Source organism: Pleuronectes platessa, chromosome 7 (assembly GCF_947347685.1).
Source record: "Pleuronectes platessa chromosome 7, fPlePla1.1, whole genome shotgun sequence".
Classification (NCBI taxonomy): Eukaryota; Metazoa; Chordata; class Actinopteri; order Pleuronectiformes; family Pleuronectidae; genus Pleuronectes; species Pleuronectes platessa.
This window is the reverse complement of record NC_070632.1, coordinates 20,025,037-20,049,437: the sequence shown is the minus strand read 5'-3', so window position 1 is coordinate 20,049,437 and position 24,401 is coordinate 20,025,037. Positions and strand designations below refer to the sequence as shown.

Here is a 24,401-nt window from a genome sequence, read left to right as displayed (position 1 = left end):
TTGATTCTCCTGCCCTACGGTCCTCAGGTTATGTTTCTGGAGTAGATTTTCCTGATACTGCAATACAACTGTCATAACTTCCTTGCCGCAGATTTAACTGAAAATAGTTAATTTCTAGTCAATACATAAAATGCAGCTTAACTAATAGATCCTTTCTCTCTAGTTTCCTGTGTAACTAACATGTGATCAGTCAGCTGGACGTCCCATGCCCATTCCTTCTTAACTGCATTAGTGATGTGTATTCTAACGATATTACAACATTACAGTATCATATGTGTCTTGCAATGTTGGTCGATTAGAATTAGTATTTTAGCCAAAATCTCAAAATTGAACTTCAGATGTTATTTCGATGTAGTTCTCCCTCAGTGAGAGTGCTCTTATCTTCACTGTGCGACTACCCCCGGTCTTGTTGCATCCTCCCAGTTATTTTAGTTGATGGTTCAGTAGTGTGCTGGCAGGAGTGGTCCGGATGTTAGGGGTTGGCTATAGAGAGGTTAATCAGGATCAGAGCTCAGACCCTCCAGCCTTGTTCAGAACCAGTAAAGCATTCAGCTCTCTGTTTTCACAATACACCCTCACTGGCATTAGTGCTGTGTCACCACACAGGGCCTTGTATGTGTGTGAGTGAGTGAACAAGTTATGAGTTTCTGGATTCAGAGAGCCCTGTACACACACCTACACGTTTACAAATTCAGTCACATGAATTCACCCACACACACGTTTGGAGGGTGACTCTCATTAGCCACCTTCTGACCCGGGTTGTATTTTGAGGAATAGGGCAGAGTGGATCTCTGCTTACTCATGCATGGAAGTGACACAACGTCAGACTTATAATAAAAAACTGTTTTGCAACTTGTCTTCTAAATAAGGCCATATGTTGACTGGCTTTCCTTCCTTTGACTTTTAGCCTTTTGGTGTTGCAATTGATGTTAACCAGTTTGAACCAGAGCAATTTCTTGAAATCTCTGGTTTGGAGACAAGGCCACGACAATATCCGATTTTCAGGACATAGGAAAACAAGACACGATTGTATTCTTCCGTCTTCAAAACACAGACTAGTCATGATGTGGTCAAATATACTACAATAAAAAATATATACAGAAATAGCCTATTACATCAAAAAGTGTGAATCTTTAGCAGTCGGTTAATGGGGATCAGTTATGTCTAAGGATACTTCCAAACTACTCCAGTAGCTTAAAAGGGAGGAGGTTTGGGAGCCCAATTGTAGTTTGAAAACTCATGGACCACGTTGTAGTCTGAACAGGAAGAAACAGAGACTTTTGGAGTGATGAAGAAACACCCACCTTCGATTCCTGATTCAACAACCAGAGATGACGTCTTATTGTCACATACTGTCAGCAAAAGCTCGACATCTGTGTAAGAAAATAAAGCCCTGCTCTTCTTTTTTGATTGTAACCTCTGCAACTGAGCAGATAAGACAGTCTGCTTCCTGTTTACGTCAGCACATCCATGCCCAGCAGTGTTTGTGAATAGAGTTTTTAGGGGTGTTAGTATGGACAGAGAATATTATGGAGCTAAAACGCATGTTTTAGTTTTAAAACTGTTTAAAACAAAAGAGAGTAGTAGTTGGTTTCGCCTACTGATTTTTTATAAGTTATACATTAGCAAGACATTCTCAGCAGTCCTTGTATGCATAGCACCGTAAACCTAGCCATACTGTGCCATGTAGCCATAAAAGCTATCTAGAAATGAGGTGAATCTGTTTGGTTCAACAGCAGCGTTTTGGGACTTGTAGTGCTTGGATCTCTAAAAGACGTCACAGCACAGAAAAGGGGGCGGAGAAAATAAATTCTCATGACTACAGCAGAGTCATTTAATCCGGGAAACATTTGACACTGAAGACAAGAGCCACAGATGTTTCTGACTTTTCTGTCCAGTGTGAAAGGGGCTAAAGGGAAGTGATTATTCTGCATTTTAGCAACAGAAGAGAAGTGATCAGTCCTTGGAAAGGATTTGTGACCAAGGCTATAACAAAACTGATTCCTACAAACTGGCCTACGGTGTATGTCTGATCCAGCAAAGATCACAGTGGAATACATCAGCCTTTCACTGCTGATTCTGTCTGAGTCATCTCACCTGGCATGGGATGACCTCAAGTGCCATGAGGTGTGACAGCGAGCAACTCCTTCTATTACAAACCACGGTTTGGGAGGAGGAGCGTCGCTCAGCCACTTGGGTGGCTTCCCTTCCTTTGTCATTGCATGTGCTCACCCAGGACAACATTTTACAACACCAAATTGTAAGTGATTAATACTCTGCCATGCAAGTGGAAGTTACATTTTCCTCTTACTCCCTCTCTTGCATTTACCCACAAACTTTTTTCTGTATTTACTGAGCCCAAATTAGACTCCGTTAGGTGGAGAGAGGTATAACTAATGGCCCACACGCCGTGTAACTGCATATTTCCAGCTTGTCCTCTAGTGTCTGTTTCAGCAGCAAGAACATGTCTTTTTATGTCTCTCACTCTCTCTGACAGACAGTGGGCACAGTGTAGTTAGTAAATAAAATGAGCTAATTCAGCCTGGCACTTGAAAAGATTCAGCTACCTGCAGACGTTTCCTGAGTAAGGCCACGTTTCCTCCCCTTATTTCTAGATCAACAATCATCTAAATGAGGACCGTGATGTGTCCTGACTGCTTCCTTTGAGCGGGACGGACAGTGACGGAGGAGATCGTGCGAGATGGAGAACCACGGGAAGGGGAGGGAGAAGTGAGAAGGGCAGGGGGTTGTGCTTGATGACAGCCCGGCTCTCTGTTTACCACAAGCTCAAAAATAATACCCAGCCTGGTCTGAAGCAGGCATGAGGCACGGGTGGGAGGGGCAGATCTGTGTACATTTGTGCGTATGTCGCCCCAAACCCAACAGCTGGAGGCTACAAGGCTGAGAGAGGGTCCCTCAAAGCTGCGGGGGGGGGGGGGACAATGGGAGGGCAAGAAGGCGTATGGTTCCGTGTTTGGACTACACATACAGACGTTAAGCCCGTGTGCAAGCGTGTGCAGAAATCTGTGCTTACAAGTGCACACATGTACATGAGCTTTACACACCAGCAGCCTTTGTAAAAGGCCGGGTGTCCCACAGACCCTGTATCTGGCTCGAGTCTGAATTGTCGTATTCATGCTCTCTAATCTATTTAAATCCCAACTGAGGCAGTGCTATGAATCAAAATTAATGAGTGTGTTGTTGATGCTGATGTTAAAGCTCTGGTATGAGTACTGTATCTGCCATTCACGGCGGCAGCTCGCTCACTCGGCCTCTATTTTTAAGAGTGTGTGTGTGTGTGTGTGTGGGTGCGTGTCTTTGCCCACGACTTGCTTTTACCCTGATGACTAGAGGCAAGTGGCCTTCTCAAGTGACAGCGACTAGGTACTGTGAGGGGGATTGTACCCAGGCAGCTGTGCATCTCTCCCTACCTCTCTTTACTTCTCCTTCTCTCTCTCTTTACTTCTCCTTCTCCTTCCCCTCTCTCTCTCTCTCTCTCTCTCTCTCTCTCTCTCTCGCTCTCCACATTTCTTAAACAAAAGTACTCACAAATTCTGTGATTAAAAACCTTCCTGTTTGTGTAGAGGCCGATCAGATAAGAGTTGCCACATAAAGAGGCAACATGAGGGCTAAAAACAAGGTAACGCTGATGGCCACTTTCCTGGCTCAGTACTGGCATACCTGAGATGCTGAAAACACTCCGGATGTCTGCACTGAAGCAGGAAATTCCATGTGGACAACAACAAGAGAACGATAGTGGGTCACTAGATGAATACATTTTTACCTCCGCCAAGGATGTTATGTTTTCACCCCTGTCCATCTGTTTGCAAGTAAGATTATACAAAAACTACTGGATGATTATTCACAAAACAGATCTGGATCATAGGGCTGATGCAGGTTGTTTTTTTGTTAGGACGTTTTTCAGCATGTTTACTGATTTCCCAGAGAATAATCTAAACATACGGAACTACTACCTACTATTCAAAGTTTTTTGGGGGGGATGTTGGCCCTGCAAAATTCTGGTGACCTATCCAGGGTGTTCCTTTATTCTCCTCCAATCTCAGCTGGGACAGTGTAGTTGGACCTTGGCAAAGCTATGCACTCTACTGGGTGTCATTCTTGTTTGTTTGTTTAATAGTCAGCAGAATTTCACAAAAAAATCCACATTTTGCAGAGGGTCGGCATTACTTAAGGAAGAGCCAGCTCCAAGTTGGTGTGGACCCGGATCAGGAAGCCAATCCTGCTTTTATTTTTTCTCTTTCTTTAACATTGTGGGAGGTGTTTTTCAATATTTTTCTCGATTTCTCAGAATCTTGATATTAATTACCTTAACTGTGCTATGCTCTCATCCAAGGTTAGTACATTACATTCTTCTTCTTTATGCTTTCTACTTCTTTTCAGGTTACGAAGCAGAATAGTGTGAACCCTTGGTAGTGTATTGCGTCCAAGGGAGCCACTCGTAAAACCAGTGCTCTGTGGCACTAGTAGCTGTCTGAAACTTCAGACGACACCTTTGGCATCTGACCTCATAATTATATGTTTAAATGTTTTAAATGATTGTACGTCTGCGGTTTCGTTGCAAAAAGGAACTTCTTGTAGTTAATATGACTTAACTACTCTGACTCATAAAAGGAGTAGAGAAAGAGGAATACAAACTAAAAAGATTTCAATCAGGAGAGACTTTAAGAGGAACAAATGAGAATGAGTAAATCAGAATGAAATTAAAATGAATTGCGTCAGAGGAAGAGACTTTGGTTCTTGGAAGCCGAACTTTGAATAAGTTGTTTTGGATAGAAGGGGACTTCCACTTGGAGCCTGGTGCTGGTGATGAAAAGGGAGAAAGGCGATGGAACATTGGATGAAGCACTTCGGATTGGAAGGTTGATGACCCTGTATCCAGAGTTCAGGTGGTAGAGAGGTGGAGGTCGGTACTGAACTGACAGCTGAACGATAGGAGGGAGAGACAACATTTAGAAGTTTGAAAGCTTACAGATGATTGGCTTAACGTGAGCATGTCAGGTTTCAAATGGATGAGAGGAGTGAATGAGCTAGTGGAGTTTGGAGATAACAGGAACTGTGCATGTGACTTAGGAGGCAGGTGCAAGAAGACAGACTTCCTGACTGAGCAGGAGCAGTTACTAGCAGCAATGGGGGTGCACGTGCACGAGGGTGCACACACACATACACTCTCACCAACAACAGATTCACAGTGACAGGTGTAGAGACTAAAGAAAGAAAAATATTTGCGTGAGATGACAAACTGGATTGCAGCTGAAACCATGAGATCTGACTGTCTGCATGGACGATAAAAATGTTATGGACCATAGTAGGTCGCAAGCGGCAAAAAGTGTCAAAAGTGTTTTGGTTCAGTATTACATTTTAATTTGTATTTTATAGTTTTATTGTGTTTTCTTATCGTACATATACACATGCAGATACAGTAGCACCTTTGAGACGGATGCAGTGAACACAGTATATCAAGTAGACCACAGTGAAAGGCCAAATGAGTGGATTAGTTTCATCTGGCCTTATCAGTGTTTCATTCAGATTCTCCTCTTAGTTCACAGGTTACATGAACAAGCATGATCTGTTGACCTTTCTGCATTTTCCCCCGTTACTCTGACCAACCGCGTGTCTCTGAACGCTGTCACTGGCCAACCAGTCGGGGGAAAAATCCTCCTCCCTGTGTTGTATGTTATGTTGTACTTACTCCTCATGAAGCCAGAGAAACATCTGCAAGGCTCCCTGCTAACGCCGCCTCCCATGTCTGCATCTGTGATGAGGAAAAGCTCCACCATAACAAAAACAGCGGGCTGAGTGGGACGGGGGAAAGATGCTATATTTGGAAAAAGGGACAAAGGGGCGACAAAGTGTCTCCCTTCTTTCTGGTTTTCTCTCTCGTTGCTTTACTGTGCCGCCGCCTCCTTTCCATCTCTCCGCCTGTGCATGAGGCCAGCTGTGGTCATAAAGCATAATAAGGCTCTCTATCTGAAATAATGGCTTTAATGCTGGTTAAAAGGGGAACAGGGGGTTGGTTGGGGTCAGGCTGACTCCTGCGTCCCAGGGATCAGCTGGCATGCCGTCGGGGAGCCGTGGCACCAGGCACAGGGCCACTGTCTGGACGGGGCAGACAGCTGGTGGAGGGGTTGGGCACGAGGGGATTCTCTCCGTCTAGGATACACACACAGACACACACACACTCACACACACTCGCGTACACATCATAATCTTTAATTCCTTCCTCTGTACCGAGGCAACTCTTGTTTACATCGCATGTGTTGTGGTATTTTGTGTCTCTTTCGTGTCCAAGGAACTTTTTGGTCTACAATGCAAGTTATTTTTATCGTAAATTGAAAAAAAAGGAAAACCTTAGGTGGTGCTTGATATAGACTCCAGATACTGCATGTTTTATACTAACACACCATCACAATAAACTGTTTTTCAGTTTTATTCAGAGAATTTTTGGCATCCTCAAACAACGGATTGCAGCAAAACCACAGTATCTATGGATTGTTGCATTTTAATGATGAAACGAATAAGTATATCTAATATTAACAAAAACATTGCCATAATGATGATGGTTGCTTGAAAAATAAAACAATGCAAAAGGTTGGAAAATCTGAGTGGTCTGAGGAAGAGGAAATCTACTGCTCAAAAGATCAATGGCAAATATCTAGGGTTAGGTGTGCTGACTTTCTCTTTGTGTAACAAGTACTAAGTGATCAGTCATTTGACAGAATATCATCATCAACAAGCACACACTTGTTGTAGCTTCTCAAATGTGACGTTTAACTGCTTGGTATTTTTTTGAAAAAACCCTAAATTGAAACTCAGTTTCTTTGTTGGATCAATGAAAGAAGTTATTGGAAAACCTCAGTTTCTACAGGTTTGATTTTCTAAGACCGACCAAATAGTAATTCAAAAGACATATAGTACTACTAGGCTACTAAATTTGTATAGTGTGTTTTATATCTTAAGGCCCCCCGAAAAACAGAATGGCTTGTGTTGTTGGGGGATTTTTTTCTTCCTGTGCTTAGGCCATGACACCATTATCCATCCAGTATCCATTTCAATAGTCGCCCTCAACCTAGACCAAAGTGCTGGCACGCCCCTTGTCATTTATAATATCAGGCTGACTGGCCTATTGATGACGAGAACAAAGCCACAGTGTGGCCGACCTACAGCAGTGGCCGTAGTAACATAGCACCTCCTCGGTGACGGACGATGCCACGCTGGCTGCCACCACGGCCTGGCAAGGGATTGGGGGTGAGGGTGAGTGTGTGTTTGAGGGGTCGGGGCGCTTTCGGTGGTTGTGGCAGCTGGTGGTGAGTAGTAGTTGTGTGTGTGTGTGCGTGTGTGTGTTTGTGTGTGTTAGGGGAGTGGTGTTTTCTGATTTATAAAGACTCCCCTGTGTGAACCCCAAGCATGGCCACGCCCTGGATGGAAGTCGCTCGCTGAGGTGCACGTACACATGCTCACACATTTGTTAACACACACGTGCACACGCGCTTTGATACAAAGATAAACACGCAGATATGCCAGACAGCAGAAACAAGGCAGCTGACAGCGTCCCTTTAAATGCACCAACTGCCAAAGCACTGGTGCTGCGTGTGTCACTGTCCTTCCATACTAGAGTGCACGTGCATATCAGTATATTATGTGTATGTGTGTGTGTGTGTGTGTCATCAATGGATGGATGTGAGTAATTCAAAGAGTGCTGCTGCTGTAGATGTGGTGTCCTGTGGCTGAGGAGTTGATCAGGAGACTGTAATCACACTCTCTTGACGGAGTGGTGACAGCCATTAGTCCTCTTATGTTCTAAACGTCTATGAAGAAGTGACAGTGTTTGCTTCGTTGGATGTGTTGAAATAAATCCTAGAAGAGAGGAGGCCTTAAACGATTAGATATGTGTGTGTGCGTGCTCATAAGTACACATTCTTTCTCCCTCGCGTGTTTGCGTAAATGTGTTTGTATTATATCTATGAATCGATGTGTTCGCGATTGAGAATTCTCAAGTGTCGGACGGATTATTTTGTGTCGTCTACTGTTGATATCCCCCTTTGAACGTACAGTATTAATGTGTGTGTGTAGTTGTCCTCGTGAGGGGAGCGGTTCAGCTGTCTCTGAGGACAAATGCTCCATCGGGCAACTGCTTATTCCCCCACCGCCCTCCCGTCTCCCCCCCTCTACCCTGCCTCCCTCCCTCATCTGCTCCTTACCCCCCCCCCCCCCCCCCCCCTGTATGTTTGATTTTACGCACTAAAAAGCATCTTGAGTGCTTTTAACAGTTTGGTCACAGGTATAGCTGCATGTGGTGACAGCTTCCTGGATGGAGTTTGGAGGTGTTTATGGACAGTTAGTGATTTGCCTTATGGGCTCTACATGTAATAGAGGATCTTGGGCATTTTACATTTTCTTTGTTTAATTTAACTTTTGGCAAATTCGGATTTGCAGAATAATGTGGATCAATCAGAAATCCGAGTAGGATTATTATTGTTTCATATAAGATACGATGACCCTTTGTTAGTTACACAGCAGCAAAGAGAACGGTCAAAAGATAGAAATAAAAAATAGAAAAAATAATGAATATGTAAACATTCAATGCAAACGTAAGGAAATATATAAATATTAATGGAATAGAAAAAAACAAAAACAGAACATAAACAGTGTAACAACATTGTATTAGCCATTGAATTGCACAGATAGATATGAGAACGAGGTGTAATATTTCCTTTATTCTGTTGAATTTTAAACCTAAACTTGCTCAAAAAATCACAGGTCTTTAATTGTCTTTTCCAGTCTATATAAATATAAGATGTTTAGTATTTATTTTACCCATATTTTCTCATGAAAATCTAAATGTATATTTAAAATGTTTATTTCTTTACTCGATTGACCGACACCTAAAAGTGTTCATGTTCATGTGGCATGCTCCTGGGAGCAGCTTCTTGTTGCCGCCTTCTCGTGATTCATCTCTCTTCGGCTTGTTTATGCCCGAAGATTATTTTGTTTGCGGTAACATTTCCCGACCTTCACATCTGTCAATGTGAAAAAAACGCTCATGCGCCTCCAACACGACATCAAAGCCTCTCCCTCACCCGACACTCTCTCTGGCTGCTTCGGCTTTTGACTCTTTACCTTGACACCATGAAAGACCATCAGTGTTTCCGTGTTTTCCCCCACACTAACGCATGTTCACGGACACACACACACACACACACACACACTGTAGAACATGGGTGTGCACACATGCGCATACAAAGTTCCTCGCTCTCCCGGCCTCGCGGCAATGTCTAAACACAGTGATCAGTAAATCAAATAAAACACCCGTGTTTCAGAGAGGAGGAGTGTGCACCGAACAACAGAGAGATAAAAAAAAAAGGGGAAGAAAACGAGAAGGAGGGGAGGAGTGGACTTGGGGGGGTTGTACGTCCTCGTGAAAGTAGCCCTCAGAAACAAAAGCAGCTTTGAGTGTGCGCCCGCTCTGAGGAGAGATTAGCCGGTACACACTCCCCTGCACACACCACCGTCCCCGCCGCCACCACCACCCTGGCAGAAAAGAGCTCTGGCTGCAGTTTAGCGGCACGTGGCGCAGCCCTCCACACTTATCATGTGCATCAGGTGCTCCCGCTCGGTTTCCTGTTCTTTAAAACATAACCACCGCTTCCCTCGTTCTCCCCCCTCCTCTTTACTCCCTCTCTCGGTGTCGAAACAGTCCATCCACACCGCTCCCGTGCGGCTTTGCCCTTCACTTTTCCTCCCTCTCTCTGTGCATCTCTTTCTCCTGCTTTTACAAAAACAAAGAACATACTGTATCTGCCAGTGTTAAAGTGAATCCATTCTCTTTGGCAGCGGCTTGGGCTCGTGGTGAATCGGAGCCGGGCTCGCTGCGTCTTCCAGTTGGCACCGAGGCCCCTGGTGGAGCAGATCGGCGGCTCGATGGGTTACTGAATTTGAGTTCAGCTGACACGTCGGTTTAAGATTCATTCACGCAGTCGGTCATTCTTGTTCTCAAACTCTCTCTCTCTCTCTCTCTCTCTCTCTCTCTCTCTCTCTCTCTCTCTCTCTTATCCGCTGTCAGCTTGCAAAGGATAACCCCAGTTCACCTCATATGGAGCATTTTCATTTCTTACACTTGAATGATGCTGACTTACAGTTTACTTGCACAAAGTATGACTACATACAGGAATTTCTAGAATATGACGAGCTTGGCGGTGTATTCAAACAGGATGGAATCATTTATTGAGGACAGTTTAGAAATGGGTCACATTTATATATCACACTGACAGTTATACACATTCACTGTAAGTTGCATTTCTTTATCTGCATGCAAAGGCCGTTTGGAGCTCAAAACCAGAGAGGAAGAATATTTTAAGATCATGTTCCTGTTTAGTTGTAAAAAATGTCAAACACACAAAGCAGCACGCTGTACTGTAGCCTGCATATGAAGCTTGAAACTACTGAAATATACAAAAGTCTAAATATATATAAGAACAGCATTCATGCAGCAGGGCTCAAGAGTGATGGTGTCCCGTCATCCTGGCTGAACACAGATTTTTCTCAGGACCCCTAAGAAAGGATTTCATGTAGGATTTTTCATTAATTCATTTCCAGCTGTCACTTAGCAAAGGTTAAATCTCTGCTACAACATGGCACCACGTCTTATGCTGTTGCTAGAGTTACGCTCAGGGCAAGATATGATGTTCCGGTGCAAAAGGTGACACCAGTCCGTCTTTCCCCTCAGTCATGGCTTACTGGCAGGACCTCACAAATACACTGCGCAGGATAAACAAAACAGCCAGGAGGGCACTGTGTCAGCTTCATGGAGCCTGAGTTGACCTACAGACCCAGAGTCTGAGGTAACTTAAGGACAAATTTCACGAAATGTATTTTTTATTAGTCATTGGATTCAAACAGTCACCAGCTGCTTGCTAGCTCTATTGCTTCATTGTGTCTGCTGGGCTGTGTCAGCACTGGCTTCGCCCACTGTCATTCTGCTGTAGAGGGGAAAAACGCACAATAACAATAGTCTTGGGTGGCACTTAACAGACTTTGGCACTCCAAAAATTGAATAATGATAATTCAGTTATATTAATAATAATAATCATCAGCCTCATCGTCGAAACTAAACTTTATTCATAGAACCTTTCAAAACACAGTTATAAAGGTACTTTACAAGTAAAAAATGAAAGATTGAAGGCAAACAATTGGAAACAGTCAGAGGCAATTTGAAGCTCACGCAGAGTTGGAGCACACAGAAATGAAAAAAAGGTTACTGATGAAATAGTGTACACACTGGTCACAATATGAATAGTTTCTTTTATCACACAAAAAACAGTGATTTTGTGCTTGTTGGAGGTATTTTTGCTCCAGAATACATTTTGGCTCATCTCTATCAACAGCTTTCTGCATATGAATGCAAATAAACTAAGAAGCAGATGCATTTGATCCATGTGTTCTGCCCTCTTTGCAGCGGAAGGCTGCTTGTCCCGAAATCCTGGCCCCTGCCTTCTTGCCTAATCTGTTCATAGAGATTAAATATGTGGAGACAATATGGTGCATTAACTTTTGCACCCGATAAGTTTAGAGATGTGATCTACAGCTTATTTGGATAAACCAATTATTTATCATCATCGTGGTATTAATGATGTCATGATGATGTCATTTTAAAAGGCATTGGGATGATTTGAATTACGTCAGCAGGTCCTGACTGGGGTATATACAGCTTGTGGTGCTAATGTGCATCTATCTGTCTGTCTGTGTGTTCGTCTGACCTTTGCACAAAACATGGTCATCCTACAAAACAACAGTTGGACATCGGGGCAGCTCAAATTTTTTAGTAATAGAGTGTGTGTGGAGCCCTGATTCTGCAGTCTTCTGTTTAATCACATACACACACACCCACACACACACACACACACACACGCTTCCCAAAACACATCACCAAACGTTACACGCTCTTTCATGAAAGCTGATATAAACACAAAACGACACAAACACACCAATAATGAGACGCTATCCCATTTCATAATCATGGTCCAGGCCCAGAACACAACCCCCCCCCCCCCCCCCCCCCCAGAAATGAAAGAGCCCAGAAGATGAGTCAACACACTCGGCAAAGGCAGCGAAAACAAACTGCTGAAGAAAAGACCAGCAGGGTCTTTTGAAGTTCGCCCGACTGTCCTCCTCTCTCTTTTCTCTCCTCCAGCTCTCATCCATCCTTTTATCCACACATCTCCTCCCCTCAGCCTCTCCTAACCACCAGCTCACGCTTGTCATAAAACAATTATATGTCTTCCCCTCTGTTTGTGCTTCTCTTTTATGTTGTATATATGTGTGTGCTTTGTTTTTATATATTTGATTTTACGAGACGCGTTTGAACATTTTAACTGGCTTTGGTCAGTTTGTGCTGTTTTTAAAATGCGCGTTATAAATTTAGTGACTTCTCTTATAAAGCCAAGGCTGCACTGTGTGTTGTGTGTGTGCGTACAGTTTGTACAGCTTTGTGGTTTTTCAAGCTAGAAGTTTGAAGAAAATTACACACCTCCACTGAAGATGATAAAAAATTGTTTTTACAGATGCAGGCCAATACCAAATCTTTGAAAGCTCCATGCAAAACTTCAAAAATATGAAAACTTTGAGTGGGTTAATCTGTGAATTATTGAAAAAATGACATGCAGCAAAGTTTGGCAGTTTTTGTAGGAGAACAGGATAATGTAAACTCATGAAGTCATCTTAAATCTCAGTTACACTTACCAAGGCCCAACATCCCTCTTATCAAACTACATATAAATTCACTTAATCCAGATTTGGTTTGGATCTGCAGCTAAATTAATAAATATCAGTCCCCTAAAAAAAAAAAGAGCCTTCTGATCCAGAGCCTCACCAAAGTTGAATGCGTTTTTCCTTGGATCATGCCCCAGCCTTCTAGAAAGGAGTAGTTCTATAGATAATGTTTAATCCTGCTGACAAACAAACAAACACAGAGGAAAACCGTCATTTCTCACTGATGGGACTCTTTAAAGTCATCAAAAAGCTTCATTAAATGAAGTGTGATGTAGCTGCATAGCCCATCCCTTTACTTTGTGAAATTTAACACTACTTCTGCACTTTTTAAATTGAGAAAACATGCACGACAGCTGCTCTGGAAGCCAAGAGCAGCCGAGTGAAAGTGAATCCAGTCGGCTGCAGGAGAGCTTCGTGTTGATGTGTCGGTGCACGAGAGAACCTAAGTGGACCGGCTGCGATGAGTTCTAACAACCTCTCATCCAGCTGGCGTTCAGAGCGGGAGGTACACATGAACACAAATTACAAGCATTTCATGTCACAAAGTGAAGGCGTTTTTATACCTAATGTTCTAAAAAACAAACCTGAGAGCAGCTGTGTTGAATTTATTATTTTCTATGCGCTCCGGGTCTATTCTATACGCCGTATATAAAGATGGACGACGCCTCTCAACTTCCAAACGCTATCCAGAAATGAAGCAAAAATATCGAACGCTACCTAAAATGACAAATATAATCGTGACGCGTACACTGACTTTTTTGGTTTGGCCCATGTCCCTTCCACTAACAAGAAGGAGGCGGGATGTATGACCAATACTGCAGCGAGCCACCGGGGGCAATCAAGACACTTTGGCTTCACTTTTCGGGAGCTGTCACGTCGTTTATCTTGATTTACAGTCTATGATTTATTCTTTTTAAAGTATCAGCCCAATTGTGGCCTGGTGACTTACCTTTGTCTGTGTGTGTGTGTGTGTGTGTGTGTGTGTGTGTGTGTGTGTGTGTGTGTGTGTGTGTGTGTGTGTGTGTGTGTGTGTGTGCGTGTGTCTGTGAGTGTGTGTGTCTGTGTGTGTCGCTGTGTCGGTGTGTGTGTTAGTGTGTGTGTGTTAGTGTGTATGTTAACCTCCATAGACAAAAGCCACCAGTGTCAGATTTTTTTCCCCTGCTTTCAAATTTATTTTCCTTTTCTTCTGGCTTTTTCTTTTCTTTTCTTTTTTATTTCCCTCTTTACTTTCTCTTTCTGACCCCCCCCCCCCCACACACACACACTCCTGATCTCCATTCTCCATTCATGCGGCCCTGTCACAGTGATGATAATGATGACCTCTGTGTAATGCAAGCTTGTTATTGGCCCACCAGCGAGGCCAGTGTGTACACCCTCTGTTGCTTTTTCTGCATTGTCCATTGTGTCAAGAGAGAAACACTGGATCGTGTGTGTGTGTGTGTATGTGTGTGTGTGTGTGTGTGTGTGTACTCGCTCGTCTGTGTTTGTGTGTGTCTGTGTGTAGGTGAAACCCAAAGACCAGGCAGCGCAGTCTGGCTGAGCTGCACAGGGGGATCTATGCAGAGACAGAAAACTTCACCTGAACTGACCCTGTGCTGTAGTGAGCTGATTAAACTGTAGGATTTACGGGATAACTGTGATGGATAAGGATTTTAAATGACCACATTCTCCATATTTCACTGAACAAGTGATTGTTTCAACTCATTTTAATTTCAAATTAATTTACCGTTGTGAGTGGATATAACAAAACAGTGGCATTAAACTGTTGTCTTTTCAAGACAAGCACCCGATTAGCAGGAAGTAGGAGCGTCCAGCATCGGGGTCTTAATATCATTTCGGAGAGCACTGATTGGTTTGGTCACATGGGGGCACTGGAACAGGCCTTACATTCACCTGGTGAAAGTGCACTTATGTTTTAATTTGGGGGCATATTATAATCCAATGAGTGTTAGTCTGATATTCACAGATGTCAGATCTGGTCTGGTACGCAGCGTGGGCAGTAGTGTGCAATTATACTGGGCAACAAGGGTTTTGTTGTTGTTGCTGAGACAGATGCCTCCTGCAGCTGGAAGTGGTTCGGTAAAAGTGGTGAGAGTGGAGGTGTAGGCCCGTAAAACAAAAACTATGGGCTTAAAGATGATACAATGCTCTGTAGCTCTAAATGAGATTGAGTCAGACAAGATTTCTCTGTGGGTTTCTCACGTCTTTCCATCATTACACATAGAAATCATTGTTTAACCACAAAATATTGTATAGAAGAACTTCAGCCACTGTGTCTCCACTCACAGGACAGTTTCAGTGTGAAATGGGAAGAGTGAGTGCAGTTAAAGGAAAGATCTGTAACCTCTGTATACAAGGCGCCTGCCACCTGACCTGGGCCTATATTCACCAATGTTTTGAATGAACATTAGTGGGCTTTTAATAGCATGCTGTTTGGAGAATGATTTGGCTGTTTTCACATTTTCTATAGTGTAAATAACTTTTCCTTTTTTTGTGAAATTCGTTATATCTCAATATTTTAGATCTATAGTGTAACTGAACATGAACAAAAGTGAAGGATGGAGCCATGGTTTTTAGATCAGGTAGACGTTTATTTTTCATATGATACTCTGCAATACACATTAATGCTAATGGTTTATACACTATTCCACTGATTTACAGTTGCTGATGGAAACACGCCAAGAACCACAGTAATGTGCCAGAAGTCAGGGAGGACGAAGATGACAGCTAGACATTAAACGTGGTTGTAAATAACACAGGTTTGACAATTAACATATGTTTAATCCCATGAATGCGATATCTCATGGCTTGAGGGAATTTCTTCATATTTGGTAGAAGTATTCACTTGGACTCAAGGATGAATTTATTAGTTTTGTTTGGTCCACGGTGAAGGTCACAGTGACCTCACGAAGCACCATCTTTGCCTTGTGGAGGTGATATCTCTGTCACGCTGTGAAGGAGCGATCTCACATTTGGCACAGACATTCCCTTGGACTCAATGATTAACTCAATTGATTGTGGTCAAAGGTCAAAGCCTCTGTGATACCACAAGGGTGCTTGAGGGAATTTGATCAATTTTTGATCAGTTGTCACTCAGACTATGATTTTCAGATAGTGCCTGTGTTTCAATGGTCAAAGGTCAAAGTGACTTTATATAATTCTGGAAAAAAATTATGTACCATCATGCACACGGACACTGCACTGAATCACGGAGACAAACACCCGCAGTGCATTAGTTCTAGTTTTGTCCCTAGAATGTGGCAGTGTGTATTTAAATGACCTCACAGACAAATATATATAGTTAATGGTGAAATTAGACGTCAATTATGGGAAAAAACATGTTGTGAAAGTGAAGGACCCAACGGGGATATTAAAGAATTCCTTTCCATTTGGAATAAACATTATGTTAGTCGTGCTTGTGCTGTGTGAGTAAGCACAGTCATAACAAAGGTGAGAAAAAAAAAAACAACTTTAAAACGGTCTGGTGTTCCACAGCCCAAAGCTTTAGGCCGTCTGAGGTCAGAGCGAATGCATTCCGAATTCACAAGGACGGTGACCTGTGCAGTTGTTTCCCTCTGGTCTTATCTCTCTCTGTGCTCCTGCTCCGTCTCCTTTGTCTCTGTGTGACTGAGAGCATTTCAATGGCAGGAATCTTGTTTTGTTGAATAGCACGTTCTGCTCGGACATAGATGCCAACACATTCCAGTAGCTGGTAGCCTATCCTTCTGGCAGCCCCGCACCTCTGTCTCCTCCACTCTGCTCTCTTTTCACTCCTCCTCCATTCCTCCGTGCTCCTCAAGGTGACCACCAGGGAGAAAGGACTAGAAGGGAACATAAATGTGTGTCTGTTTACAGCGTCCCTGTGATTTTGTGTCTGTGCATCGAAAGACTATATACTCCAGCCAGGACTCTGCTATTCAGTGAATACATCGGCCTTCTCTTCCCTGCTGAACAAGCCACTCCACTTCACAACACCTAATTACCATTCATGACATGTCAAGGCTACCACACACTACTACCTCAGCCAGTATCTCATCATATCCATATCCAGCATGTCATGTTTCCATGTGTCAGTAATCATGCAATGGTAGAATTTGGCAGGAATCAGAGAAAGCAGCGCTTAGCTTTTCTCCAGGCTTTATATCTCCCCAACAGATGGCAGTGTGAATCGCTCTATCAGCACCGGCCGGCTCGAGAGGACTGAGTGTCAGTGAAGGATTGCCGTTCTACATTACATTAGTAAAATATAGACTTCTCTTCTCTTCTCTTCTCTTCTCTTCTCTTCTCTTACAAAAGAGGGAGATAATTAAATTACCTTTTTACTCTTATTTCCCTCCACAATTCCCGTGCAATTCAGGAAAAATATACAGCAGCATAAAGCATAGAGTGAGAATAGTGTATTTTCCATGTCTTTTGTATGTGTTGCAGAAAGCGAAATATAAAAAACCAAAGGCACTGAAACACTTTATTCCAGTTGTTTTCCAGTGTCCTTTTATACACATTTCACATAATTCAGCCTGACATATTCAGCACCCCTGGAAACGTTTGGAAACTATTGCACTGGTAGAAGAAAAAATAATAAGTTGTTTAAATGTTGCTTGACCCCGCAACATCTGTAGTAATTCTCCAGTATAGGTTTATAGAGCAAAGCTTTGTCAAATGTCCATGGATGATGTAATGTGTGTCTCACATTGGCTGGTCACTGTTCTTGTTTTTATTCTGGTTGCTTCAGTTTCCTTATGTGCACCAGCATCAGTGTGGATGAAAATAAAGGTGTTCTGAGGGAAGTTTATTCTATCTGTTCAATCGTAGGTCATATACACTTTTTAACCTTTACATGCGGCCAATTGGAAACTTCACTGCATCAAGGCATCAATTCCCCATAAATAGGCTGATTCAGGACCTACCTTTTATATTTTAGGCTATTTTAGATACTAGGTTGTGGCGCATTAAGAATTTTCTACAGCTCTACAGCTTTAAAGATCCTTTCATTGTTTTTTTAAGGTTAAAAAAAGGTGTTTTTTTAAGGTTAAAAAAAGTTAAAATCCATCCAGATGGATTTTGCATAGGGAAATATGCATTAATATAGAAAGTCAAGGGTAAGAGAATGAGAGTAAGTAGGTCCAACCTATTTAACAAATTTGCTTGTATCCTATGAACCTTATAGAAGCCTCTGGTCTTCTGGTTTCGGCCTTTTAATTACATCCTCATCCTTTTATCACTGTAGATCACATCTCTGGAGTAGCCTTCAAGATCTGAGGGCTGCAGAGAGTTTTGATATTTGTTTAAGTAAATTCAGAAGCTTCCTTAAATTCTACGTATTTTATGAATTTATTTGTTAATTTATAATTATTATAATATTTTAAAGTTAATAGATAATACATTTAAATAATTGCATCCCTTCATTTTATTTTATTTTTCTGGATTGCCTTTATTTTCTATTCTCTTACTCTGGTTTTACCTCAGAAAACACATATTTTTATTTATTTAGAATTACAATTTTAAGATAACATTTAATTTTATTTATTGAGTCTTTTTTTATTATATTTTTGGTTTGTTTATGGATTGAGTATTGGTTTCATCATAAAAACAGGTTATCTTTCAATGTGTTTGTTTTTAAAGTGCTATACAAATAAAGTCTTATTGACTGACTGACTACCCAGTGGTCTCACTCCGTTGTTTGCTGTCACCATGTCGTTATTAGTTTTCCATTATGACTCTCTTGCCTACAGCGTTTTGGCCTCAGCTAATGTCCTAACAAGTTTGTTTACTGGTCGTTGTTTGCTCTCTGACATGGGTTGTAGCACAAACAAGTGTGTGTACATAATGTATGTGCGTTTGTCTATCTCCTCGTATCCTCCCGTGTTTGTTGCAGTGTACCAGATAGCAGACAGTCACCCCCAGGGGAGGGCAGGAAGGTGGTCCAGGAAGGGTGTTCCTGTGTGAACAGGAGCTCTTTGTCCTCCCCGCTGTTGTCCCTGTACTTCATGTCTCCCCCAGTCGCTGCAATGACTGGAAGTTCATGATGTACAGGTCACAGATCATCACAGAGGGTTGAGGTTAGGGTTACAGAAAATCTTGGTATAAATAAAAAGTAATTGATCAATGACTAATGAATAAGATAAACCGACCAATACCTAATTTATCCTTCTCCAGTGTTTTGAGAGACAACACATCCTCAGTGAATCCCAAATACTTTTTTTTTATCTTTGTTGAATAAAAACGTTACATAAGTATTTCCTACGTACTGTGTCACTGTGCTTTATTACATCCTCTGTATTATTCATCTAGTGATAAAGGCGGTCATGCCCGAAGGTTATAAGAGTCTGCATTTCAGTTTGTTTAGAAATTGGGAAAAACAGTCAAGAAAATAATGTCAACTTAAACGAATGCTTAATTTTCATTTAAAAAATATTGTGCACATCTTGAATTGATTTTTAAAAAACTTTTATGCAGCAAAGCTTAAAAGCACCAGTATCCTTGTGTCTGTGAGTGGACTCAGTCAGAGGGACCTTATCTGGGGTCAGGGGAAAGCCCTGCTGCTGAATTGTCAGGCCTGTTTGTGACTGTCCCATGTGTTGTCTGTGGTCACATGGAGGCTCGGGGACAGCTGGAGCATCACCTGTCACTGGATCACATGTGTTTGTATGACATAGCAGTGGTGATACCCAGCTACACACTACATTTAAAAAAAAACACACCCTTCCCAATGCAATGGCCCAAGAGTAAATACCGGTTTGAGGAACCTTGTGTCCATTGCACTAAAATGCCAAAGGCAACTCAGTGAACCGTATTTAATTAGATAAATACCATCTAGCCCTAACGCCTGTCAAAGGTTCCCACTTTCTTTCCAATTTTCAGCTTATAGAGATACAAAATGCCATGTTGGAGCCTTTTGTGTCTGTAATATGATAATCAACTATAAATAGTCCCTGAGGCCATTTACAATAGTAGCTGTAATAATTGCTTCAGTTGTAAGCTCTGCAAGATGATGTCACATCTCAGAAATCATGACAACATACAATACTATGTGTCAAACACAGGAGGAGGGTATATTGGCAAAGAACAACAATTCACTCAAGTACTCCCCAGCATTGAACGTAGGCCTCTACAGGATATTTGCATAACGGACAATACAGACTCTACTTCCAGTAATGAATGTGAGTCGAGTCATTACCTCTCATCCCTTAACCTGATCATTTGAATGTATTTCTTGTATTTTGTCTCAATGCTACATCTGTTATTCAACACTGTTTTCAAACTAAAACAATCTCTTTTTGGCTTTGTATCAATTTGAATCGACCACTTGCGTGCACTGGGAAGCATTTGGTTGTGAGTTGCAGAAAGAGCTAGCCTACAGATTGTATGTAGCAATTAGGAAAAGTAAGACAAACACACACCTCATTGCAATTACACTATGCCTCTCATCCACAATACCAGGAGATGTACTCTTGCAACACACTCACTCACAACCTCCAGAGACACATTCATAAACATGCAACAATCTTTCACCCATATGCACACCCAGAAAGCACACACACACACACACACACACACACACACACACACACAGTTAGTGGCAATAATAAAAAAGTGTGTCTGCAGCACGCCTAACTAATTATGTTTTTCTTGTCTCTCGGTGAGTCCTGTGGGCCACACTGTTCAGACACACGGCAGGAGGAATGCCTGATCCTTTTTAAGCCCCAACGAGAATGTTGATACGTCTGTAGATTACTGCTCAACATGTTTATGATAGCCTATTATTCTCTAAGCTTCATCCGGGCCCAGCGCGTGCTTCGTCTACTTAGCGCAACTATTTAGGTCATGGTAAAATCTCAGAGGAAAGTACTGCGGTTGGTGAAACGTCAGTGAACCTGAGCAAAAAGGGTCAATATCAAGTTATTCTTACTGTATATTTCATAGCAAGCCATCATTTACAAGCAAGTGATGAAAACTGGTCCCATGAGCAGCCAGTGTTCTTGTACAGGATCATACTAATGACCTCAAGTTGAGAATCTTTGCTGTGTTTGACTGGAGATGTGCAAACGATTTGCAGTAATGTGATCCTTGGAAACCCATTTCAGAAAGTTGATGACAGAGATGTTTGCCCATGAAAAAAGCTAAACTAATAGATTTGTTAGACACTTCGACGAAACACTTATAATCACTATAATCATTTCTTTTCTGCAACACATTCTGATAGCCCAGATCTATGCCTCCTATCATGGCTCATATTTCAACAACAATAATAGCTGCTAAATGTCCTGCTCTGCTGTTAAAATGTCAGAGACCATCAGGCACACGCACTAAAAGACGGGGAGAAAGAGGGGCCATATACCCGGTAAGCCCATGAAAATGCCATTGATGTTAACTGTCCGAACAGTGCCCTGCCAAAAGTACTGCACAGTTGGGCCGGAGTGGCTCGCTATCAGCGTCTTGTAAAGACGGGAGTCTGAATCTGCCTGTTCTAGCCCTGGTGCATGAGATGTCGTGGCTCTTTGATGTGCTTTGCTGTTTAGTCTTTGATTTACAAAGCGCCATCTTTATCGTTTCTTATGCTTTCTTGAATCCACTGGAGCCATTGGAAGATATTGGTGTGTGTTTGTGTGTGTGTGTGTGTGTGTGTGGTGTGTAAGCATTTCTGCAGGGCTAACTAGATAAGTATAGAGGTAAAACCAAGGCCAAGGCTGTGAAGATGTAGAAAATCCCTTTGAAGGCTGCGTGCAGAAGGTTTCAGCGCTTTCTTTTATTGTGTGTATTGTACGTGAATGTGTCCGAGTGTGTATTTATGCAGATCTCCTGACAGTGGAAACACTCATGTGTTGTCACACTGTGGTAAGACTCTCTGTTGGGTGACACACCTGTGTTTGCAGTTGGGAAAGCATGTAAACAACAGCAGTGTGTGTGTGTGGGAAGATGTGTTTGTGTGTGTTTGTGTGTGTGTGTGTGTGTGTGCGTGTGTGTGTGTGTGTGTGTGTGCGTGTGTCCACCTAGGGATCATATGGCTCAACAGCTTTTGTAATGAGTGGCTTTAGCATGTAGACAGCGACTGGCAGACTAACATGTCATTACACCCTGTCCTGCTCTGCGCTGCTCTCTCATTGGTGTATGGCAACATTAAAGAGGCAGCAGCATATGAAAGAAGAGCACAAACTCGCTGACACTCTTTGTTTCATAACGCAGGTCTTTGCTGTATGTGCAGAGTATGTATCCTGGAGGCATCCAGCTGACTCGGCCTGTTTTGTGTATTGTCACTGTGTTGAATCCAGGTTCATCAGATGGACCAGAAGATGGACTCAGTCCTGCGGATTCTAAAGGAGCAGTTCTCGCCCAAACCGGAGCTGAGGTCCAAGCCCTCCATCCGCAGGGTGACCATCCAGAAGTGCATGGGTGCCAGCATCGATGACGGGCCCTGATCTCATGGAGACGGCACGCTGCTGGGTATGATGATGTCATTACCAAAGGACAATTAAAGGGCACTAGGACACATACACAGCCTGGCCTCCAATACAGGGGGCTTGCGCAATCTGAATTTTCCGAACTGCATTCCCACTATTTCTTCGGAAACTCCAAGGCCTTCGACCCCTAAGAAGAGAACAACCTGATGCATAGAACCACAGAGAGTGGTTTGGTAAGACAGTTGACTTTCTGATGATTATAGGCCTGGAAGGATCTTTCTTTTTCTACATGCACCTCCGGCACCTGCATTGTGGGCCCTCTGTCTTTTCCTTGCAGCGACAAGCCACATGAATTTATTTCACTACATTAGCCTCATAATCACACCACTCAGTTGATGGTAATTTATATGTGGCCTGTCACTGAGCTGCATTCCTGCACTCCAAATATTATTCCAAAGCTAACTAACCCAGTAATGAAGCCGTAATGCAATCAAAGCAGCCGAGTTCCCCAAAGACACAGAGAAAAACCCAGAATCCAGCCATGGCAGAGGCATTCCTCAAATCCGTCTGATTATCTTGGCACCGTCCACACCAAGTACACAACAGGGTTATTTCTATAGCCACATATCCATCTAGCCTAACTGAACTTAGGCTGCGGCGGCTGTTTGTTAGTAGTGATCAAATAACACGAGGAGGGAAAGGCAGATTATCTGTTGACTTTGCCTGCGTTACAGGGACCGGAAGGCTGGAGTAAAAAGAAATGGAACTGGATAAATGTGTGCGGGGTGGTTAACGCCTTGCTGATTTACAGCTACGTTTGGGCTAATAAAAATAACCAAACTGCCAAGACAGGGCCTGGTGCTGTGCTACAGAAATACAGTCAGAAGTTATGGCACGGGCTCTGTTTGCTCAAGGTTTTCACCGGGAGATTGCAAATGCATCTCGATCTCAGGCTGCACCAGGACCAGGCTTAATATGCTCTATTACCCTTTTCGGGGGGGAGGGGGGCTCACTCTGCTGTGTGCAATTTGAAATAAATTTGCCCCCATTAGACCTCTGATTATTTATTTTTCTCTTGTGAGCTAATGAAGTGCTGAATTCCTTGTAAGGGGAGATCACTCACTGTGAGCTTCTAATGAAAAGAAACACTGGAAAATGTGCAGAATTCAAGCTCCGAGGAGCGGGCGCACCGATTCTGTGCGAAACGTTTGGGAAATATCAGGCTACCGCCGAGAGCCCACATTTCGGATAAAAAGACAATGCTCTCACTGTGCTCCCGTACTCATCGTATTTATCTGACTGGACACAGAGGCATGTAGGAAATAGAAAATAGAAAATAACATAACTATGTAGCTACTGTTTGAAAGGCCTCCCGTAATTATAGCATTCACATTCCTAAAAAGTCAGATGCACACACAAAAGACGGGATGAACAAATGGACGGGGAGAGGAGAGAGTGATTCTCTTCACCAGCATATATTTTCAATTTTTGCAGGGATTGACTATTATTTATCTTCCATGAAATGAAGCGGTTGTATTTTGAATAAACTCTAATGTTGTCACAGACCTTGATACATATCTGCCTGTCTGATCTGCTGTACAGTTTTATAAGAGATGTAAATAGAAACATTGCCTTATTGTACTGTATTTATTATCATGTGGAAAGATCAACCTGGACCATGTCTGCTTGTCGGTGTGATGAGAAACACAGGCCAAGGGCTCCCGTTGTACAGATGGATGGAAATGATTGTAAATGATATTCAAGCATACCCTCTGCAATGTGGCTCTGCTGTAAATAATAAAACTCCCATTTCATTACGCTCTGGCCCGCTCTCTTGGCTCAGGGAGAATTTGATTACCAGCTCATCTGCTCCATAATTTGCTTTCGTTGGAGGGCGAAAACCTGTCTCGCAGTTTCTCTCAGCTGTTTGCTAAAAATCCGGAGCCGAGCCGGGTCAAGGTAAGCCACAGGCCACAGTTTCCATCCAAATAAAATCTCCTCGGCTCATCATCTCGCCCCGAATTCCCCTCTCACTGCAATCACCACAAGGGGAGAGGAGAAAGAAGAAATACACGTTCGCCGCGCCCACTTTGAACTCCAATATTCCATAACCCATTGAATGAGGCATGCGGAGGAAAAGGAGAATATGTCTCGTATTACCTCTCAATTATATTTGCACTGAAAGGCCAAAAAATACTGGGGATGTCCCAAGATCAG

The 24,401-nt window shown here is 42.7% G+C and overlaps 1 protein-coding gene across 1 annotated transcript in view; it reads left to right on the top strand.

Annotated features, from left to right (window-relative positions):
• kcnq1.2 (potassium voltage-gated channel, KQT-like subfamily, member 1.2) overlaps positions 1-24,001 on the top strand; it is a 164,644-nt gene extending 140,643 nt beyond the window's left edge. The window contains exon 19 of the mRNA XM_053427268.1: positions 22,056-24,001. Coding sequence (XP_053283243.1) covers positions 22,056-22,202 — 147 coding nt within the window. The 3' untranslated portion in view covers positions 22,203-24,001. The remainder of the gene's footprint in view (positions 1-22,055) is intronic.
• The last annotated feature ends 400 nt before the right edge of the window (positions 24,002-24,401 follow it).